Below are 7509 nucleotides of genomic sequence, written 5' to 3'. Positions count from 1 at the left end.
TCCATATTCATTCAAATGATAATAAATATAGAGACACATGCCTACATTCGTATGTTATTTAATTAATAAATGTATAATTAATATAAAACAATTATGTTTTTGGACGGATAGAGTATTATGTTTGGAAAGAGGCTCTAACCGAAATGCACCCTTTCAAGATAAAAGGACAAATGGTATCCAGATCGATAATTACAAGCCGGGTTGTTCATCCATGCAAATATTGTTGCGGTGTGGAGCCAAACCAGCCGAAAAGAAGGGCGATAAAGATGTAGCACGCGAAGAGCATTTATGTACCTACTCGCACCTCCTCCTCCGTCAGTTCTGATCTGCTTCTCCAGTCTCCACACAACACAACAGAGCAGAAGGCAGCACGGGCGCTGATGGCGATGGGGGAGGCGCTGCGGGCGGCTGCCGCTGACGCGGTGGTGACATTCCTGTGGGTGCTGTGCGTCTCCACGCTGGGGGCCTCGACGACGGCGGTGACGTCCTACCTGAGGCTGCAGGGCGTCCACTTCGCGCTCCTGGTCACCGTCTCCCTCCTCTCCGTCCTCCTCTTCGTCTTCAATATCCTTTGCGACGCACTCGGCGGCGCTAGCTTCAACCCCACCGGCGTCGCCGCCTTCTACGCCGCCGGAGTCACCAGCCCCTCTCTCTTCTCCATCGCGCTCCGATTACCGGCACAGGTAGTTTTCAATTGAATTTGAATTCAGTTCAATCCGTTCAGAAATGCCTTCTTCAGAGACTGATGTGGACTACTAACTGATCAGGCTGCCGGCGCTGTGGGCGGTGCTCTTGCCATCTCGGAGCTGATGCCGGCGCAGTACAGGCACATGCTTGGGGGGCCCTCGCTCAAGGTGGATCCCCACACAGGCGCCGGCGCCGAATTAGTGCTTACTTTTGTCATCACCCTGGCCGTGCTCTTGATCATAGTCAAGGGGCCCCGCAACCCCATCATCAAGACATGGATGATCTCCATCTGCACTCTGTGCCTCGTCCTCTCTGGTGCAGCATACACCGGCCCTTCCATGAACCCAGCCAATGTCAGTTTCTTCCTTTCTTTTTTCTCTTTTCCTTCGGTTGTCTGTTCCAGCTAGTTCATTACTTGTATATGCTTTTCACTCCAATTGGTAGTTTCCTGTCACCATCTATACATACTGCGAGCAAACTTTAACACCCTAACTAGGAAATAACCGTGCCTTTTGGTCCGTCACAGAACTTTAGCTTCTTTATTGTCTATCTGACAAATAGTTGTAAATATCTTATGGCTTTCAGGAATCTTACATATGTGGATAGCCTGATCTATTCCATTCTTTAGTGAGAAAGATGAACTTATATCATAATTTAGTGTTTTGCCTAGGCCAATACATGCACGGATGTTGTATTTTGAGAGACCACACATGGCTAGACAGTGCTATAACACTGTTCTAGGAGCATGCTGAAAAATTTAAAATTTATGATAAATGTAAATAGGGAGGAAATGACTCCGTGTAATCTACTCATTTAGTCTGTGCATTATGTTTCTGGCACTCATAAGTCCCTCTAAAAAAGTGAAGTGCATCTGCTTCAAGTCAAATCCAGAACAAATAACTGATGTTAAAAGTTTAAATATTTTGTATGCGAGTAATGATGAAACCAACTACATGGAGAAAAAAATAAAAAAGAAAGAATTAGTTTACTGCTCAAAATACTAATATTTTATTATTGGCTTTGCAAAGCAATTAGATTTATGCTTGTCGTAACCATCATCTTTGTTAGAAGAACAACAACAATAAAATAAAAGTCGAATTGTTTATTTCTTAATTTGATGAATATAGTACCTAGTAACATCAATCTCTTTCAAAATAATGCCTATGGCTACAATTCCCTCTTATTTTATATGCACTAGCAAATAAAAAAACTCGGCCAGGGAGGGAAAGACCGCCCTCCCGGTATTAAATTAAGAAGATACCGAAACATGGTCCCGACCGAGAAAATCCCCGAACCTTGGCCTCCCATCATTAGCGGGTTGTCACCACCCACTCTGCAACAGCGCAGCCAGAGGGTGGCGCGCAGGACGTAACCCAGGAGCGGGCGGGGCACAACGAGGAGATTTTTTAACCAAGCCAGAAATTCGTACCCGAGGGGGATCGAACCTGGGACCTGAAAGTGCTACTCGGAAGCCTTAATCATTACGCTAGAGGCTCTTTCGCACTAGCAAATAATAATCCGGGCACAACATTATTACATGTGCTATTCAAAATGTGTCTAGTGCATCTGATATTATCCATTAAACCATTTTCTTTGCTACATGGAAATAAATTATTTATTTTGCTAGCAAGTGTTATATCACTTGAGTCATGCAAAATTAGTTGTCTCTTGTCTGAATGAAAGGGTTTCAGTTCTCTGGGTACTTGTTTAAATAAACAGTTACTGTTTATGCATGATTACCTATTTCTGAAACAATTGTATGAAACGGACGGCATGTTCTGATGAGAATAAAAAGCTGCATAAAATTATTTGACCACCAAATCATCATACTTGATCTTTTGAAGCATCTTCTTGTCTCTCTGTCTGAAGGCCTGCATGAGAAATTTTGCAAGTCAAGAGCACAACATTGTGATTCATCCTTTTTTAAAAAAAATACAGCTTTTAACTAATAGAGTCAGCATGGTGATAGGAAGTGGGAAAAAAAAATATTGTTCAGAAGAACTCTAGAGATATATCAGATATGATAGGTGTTTGTGTTGTGGACTCCTTCGTGGGGCGCCAGTACACCAGACACGGGAATGCCAATACACCAGACGCAGGAAGCAGTAGGCGTCCAGAGTCAGATCGTCCCCAGGGTTAGTTATGCTTATCCCTGGATTGTTGCGCCAGTCTGTTAGCAGGTGGGCTTATCCCTTAAGTTTAGCAGCTTATCCCTTAAGTTCAGCAGATACTTTGTTAGGCCACCTGAGCTATAAAGGATGCCTTAGTTTGTACTAGGGAATTTATCTAAGAAGTTGCTGCTGGCTGGCACAGCTCTTGGGTCATCCTGGCGAGTCCTTCATCTCGCCCTGGTGACCGCAACCGCTGTGCCCATCGCCGGAGTCCCTACATCCTGCGTTCTTCTTCCCAATCTAACCTGCTAGTGCATTCATCGTGGTGCACTCCCCCTAGACCTAGCCAAATCCACATAAGCCCCATCAGTTCTCTGACTATAGAGAAGGCACACATATGCAGCAATGCAGCATATAGCCACTTTATCTCCATATCTAAATCTGAACACATATTTGCATTCTTCACTGGTGGTTTGTTCTTTGGCCAAAAAGTATAATTGGAACACTCATATAAATTAAAGTTGTTGGTCACTGGAATAGATTGAAATGGAAAAGTTAGGAATTTAACAAATTGTACTACCATATTGTAATGATTTTTATTTTTTTATTTCTTTCTAGAATATTGTATATAGCCTTCAAACTGAATTCTACTTCCTCTGTTACAAATTATAGCTCACATTGGCTTTGTCCAAAGTCAATCCTTTTTTTATAGAAAAATGCATCAACATTTATAACTTTAAAATAGTTTCAGTATATTCTTCATGAAATATATTTTGTTATTGTATTATTTGAACTTATAAATGTTAACATATTTTTATAAAAACTTAGCCAAAGTTAGAGAAGTTTGACTTAGTACAAAGCCAAAAGTGAAGTATAATTTGGAACCAAGGGAGTAGATGATATCTCATATCTGGAACCATGCTTGAAGCATGACATTGAGCACATACTCACCTGAAAAGGGCCTGAGTTTCTGTTTTGCCGAAGTCGCAAACCTTGGGAAATCTCGCATACTTGCCAATGATTGTCCTATGTGTTTGAAGTTAACTAAACAAAGTTAATTACCGAATAGAAGGATAAATACGGAGTAAAGTTGGCAGAATACAATGCAGAATATCTTAAATTGTTTGTGCTGATTAGAAACAGTTCAACTTCGTTTAGAATATCTCAAATTGTTTGTGCTGATTAGAAATAGTTCTACTTCGTTTAGCTGAGTAACTACCACACCATGTTTGCCAAAACATATTGCAGCAATGTCTGAGTGCAGGTATTGTTCTGTAAAAGTAGGCAATATGCTCAGAAATTAACCTCCGGCACGGCAATCCCATGATGGAAACATCTAAGAGCGTGTTTGAATAAACTCAATCACTCCCGATTCATATATATTGGAGCGGAAATGAACTAATTTTACACCTCTTTCAATACATATGGATTGAAGGGTATTGCTTTCCAAACAAGCCCTAAGGAGCAGTGTATAGGATGACATCTGAGAAGTTGACCCGAAGATCAACAGAGGCAAGGACAGGAACCATCCCGCTCCTCACAAGAGTGATGAGACATGGTGATGGCCTCGTCTATTGGATCCCAAGAGTGGTTCCTATCCCCATATGCCATTGCTACCCTCAGTGGAATGCTGCCCTAGGAATAGTGGTGTAGATCATTGCTGAATTTTGAATATTTTGGTAATTATGTGGTAAGAGTTGGTTTTAGATTACTGTTTTTATAGCATTTAACCATTTCTCTGTTGCTATTTTCAGTTTAGCGCTCTTTACTAAGAATAAAGATTCTACTTTTCTGTTTTCCTTAACGGCCTTGATGAAATATTATCTACAGGCATTTGGCTGGGCATATGTTAACAACCGCCATAATACGTGGGAGCAGTTCTATGTGTACTGGATATGTCCCTTCATTGGTGCCATTCTTGCTGCGTGGATCTTCAGGGCTATGTTCCTAACACCGCCACCTAAGCCCAAGGCCAAGAAAGCATGATGAACATCATTTGGTCATGGATGCTGGATTTGATAAGTCAACATGAATTGCTAGAATAAGAGGAACGCCAATAAGTTCCTGGTTCCCAGCATGTTGAATTAAATTGATTAATGTGATACTCTATTACTCGTACCATTTATCATAAGGTTCTTTATGCGAATATGAAATATCTACCTGTGTATATACACATGTACTTTACTGTTGGTTGTTGCGTCCTGACCTGTGGACCAAAAAGGTTCAATATGAATGGTCAAAAAGGATATAATGATCCCAACACTTGGCCTGCATGAACCTGCATGATTTTCATTTTTGCCATTCATACTGTACCTGTGCACCATAAGAGACACATGTTTACACACTAGTGTTCTGGTTAGTCCATTTGACTTGATTCAAGACGCTACGTCGTAGATAATTATTCATCACAAACTCAAACCACAAGAGTATATATCAACTTTGTGTTTGCATCAACCAAGACTTGCATCGTAGACAATTACTCATCCCAAACTCAAACGACAAGAGTATATATCAACTTTGTGTTTGCATCAACCAAGACTTGCAAGACACGTGGTATAGTGAAGAAGTGCATGATATTGAATTTGATGAATCAAATGGCTCTCAGGAAGAAGAAGAAAACAATCTACAAGATGTGAGAGCACACAACTTGGTGAATTGGAAGTCAAGAGAAGTAATAGATGTGGAATATGATAAAGATCAAATTCAACCTTGGTGGAGAATATGAGATTATGATCAACACACAAATAGTTAAACTTAAGAAGTCCATGATCAACCAAGTTCAAGTGCTTAAATTCAAATCAATCAACCAGTCCACATCGCAAGAGATCACCCTTTTAATTTTTAATCACCCTCTCTACCTATGCATAAAGCCTTTATTTTATTTGATATCTATAGAATATTTCTTATCACATATATGCTAAATACGGAGGGAGTCTAGTCTATAATGCAAATGTAATTTTTTTTAATCTACTCCTTTATTTTAACTTATTTTTTTGTGATCGACACCTAAGTGAGGTGAATTAAGACAACTATTTCTGCACTAATTTATGACTTCTAGTTTTCTCTTAAACAAAACATATGCAGATAACCAAACATTGAAACGTGCAACTAAGGTTTTATCTAAATGTTATTATTTCTACCGTAAAAATGGTTTTGTAACTTAGGTTACATACCTATCCACTAGCCTATAACTAAGCTGATAAGCTAAAGCAGACAACCAAAGGTAACAATATAAATGTAGAAACTTTAATAAGATAGAGACACAAACTCTCATTGGCACGTCGATATTTTTACCAAAGTATCAAGAAGCGTCAAGCTTCTTACTAATCCTCATTAGAGCCTCATGAAAGGGTAGCCCACATGAGAGCCAAGTTCTTATTTAGGTAACTCTACAGATAGATGTGAGCTTTCTCCACGCGCAAGTGGTGCTCCACTTCTGGCCTCTCTTGGATGCTTCTTGTTGCCTCCACTATTGAGCTTCTGGTTGAAACATCATAGGCCTCGTTCCCTTCGATACACAGTGGTGGCCACGCCATAAATGTAGTTGGAGTGATATCATAAGATACAACCCCACTGGGTACAATACAATGGTGCACACAAGCACCAAGTGGTTGAGGGTGTCTAACCTCACTTTCTAATCATTAGGGTTAACCTAGAGCAAGCGCTATAACAACAATCTAAATAACCTAAGCACTTCACAAAACACCTACGCTAATCACTAAGTGATTATTTTAGCACTTGGTGTCTAAAGCTAAAGGATTGGAATCACAACTCCCTTGCTATGTTTCTTAGGTCCCACACTTGAGAAATGGCCAATTGGGATGGTATTTATAGTCCCTAATCCCAAATAGAGCCATTATTATCAGCATGTCTGGTGGCACACTAGACATGTTCGATGAGTTCCATGTCAACTAGCCGTTGCGAACTAGCCATTTCCTACCGTTGAGCTCAGGGTATCAAGTGCTAACATTGGTGCCACATCAAACATATGTAGTGAGTATAACCCAACTCGGTTCATTTGCATCCTTATTGATTGTCTTGTCTGTTGCGAGGTTTGTTGCATCACCTGAAAAGTCTGGTGCGTTGTAAACTCCCACATATTGCAGCCCTTACTGAGTGCCCGATTTTGTGTGGCGTTCGGTGCACACCATCATGTATTGTGCACTTAGTTCTTCAACCCTTTCTTTAGTATAGGCACTGCACATGCCCGATGCAACATCAAGTGCACGACTTGACACGTTAGGTGCTCCTAAACAATTTGTTTCTTTGCTTTTCAATATTCTTATCTTGGGCTTTGTAAGTGCAATCAACCTCTTGAGGGTTTTGGTGATTAATAGACAAAACAAATAAAAATTTACTAATGAGTTTGCTCCTAGTGTATGTCAGTTTTTAAATCATAAAAGAATACACAAGAATGAAATAAATGAACTAACAAGAAACTAAGTGATGAAAGATAAAGATCTGCATGTGGTTTTTGGCGAAGATCCCCAAGTATTTTGATTATCTTGGATTAGTAATAGGGATCTATGTATGCTTAGTTCCTTCACGAGGTAAGGGTGGTATGAACCAACTAGTTCTATTCGCTTCAAAATTATGTTTTTGAAAAGTTGCGAAGTAACCGTTTGGTTTCTCCCTCTGTCCTTTCAAAATTTGTTTTCCTATTCATACCGGTTCAACTAGGATCAGGGCCGGTTCAACCGGAATTCATCAG

At 40.3% G+C, this 7509-nt stretch overlaps 1 protein-coding gene across 1 annotated transcript; it reads left to right on the top strand.

The window, feature by feature from the left end:
* Positions 1 to 307: 307 nt before the first annotated feature.
* Positions 308 to 4915, top strand: LOC541892 (small basic membrane intrinsic protein1b). The gene is made up of 3 exons (NM_001111558.1): positions 308 to 683; positions 768 to 1040; positions 4629 to 4915. Exons 1-3 carry the CDS (start codon positions 381 to 383, stop codon positions 4782 to 4784), a joined length of 732 nt encoding a protein of 243 aa, NP_001105028.1. The 5' UTR covers positions 308 to 380; the 3' UTR covers positions 4785 to 4915.
* Positions 4916 to 7509: the final 2594 nt, after the last annotated feature.

Source organism: Zea mays, chromosome 8 (assembly GCF_902167145.1).
Source record: "Zea mays cultivar B73 chromosome 8, Zm-B73-REFERENCE-NAM-5.0, whole genome shotgun sequence".
Classification (NCBI taxonomy): domain Eukaryota; kingdom Viridiplantae; phylum Streptophyta; class Magnoliopsida; order Poales; family Poaceae; genus Zea; species Zea mays.
The sequence above is the reverse complement of the archived record's forward strand: the minus strand, read 5'-3'. Positions and strand labels throughout refer to the sequence as shown.

Coding starts and splice junctions, on each gene's coding strand:
- LOC541892 (NM_001111558.1), top strand. CDS start 381: ATGGCGATGGGGGAGGCGCTGCGGGCGGCTGCCGCTGACGCGGTGGTG. Junction 684..767: donor CGCTCCGATTACCGGCACAG/GTAGTTTTCAAT, acceptor CTAACTGATCAG/GCTGCCGGCGCTGTGGGCGG. Junction 1,041..4,628: donor CTTCCATGAACCCAGCCAAT/GTCAGTTTCTTC, acceptor TATTATCTACAG/GCATTTGGCTGGGCATATGT.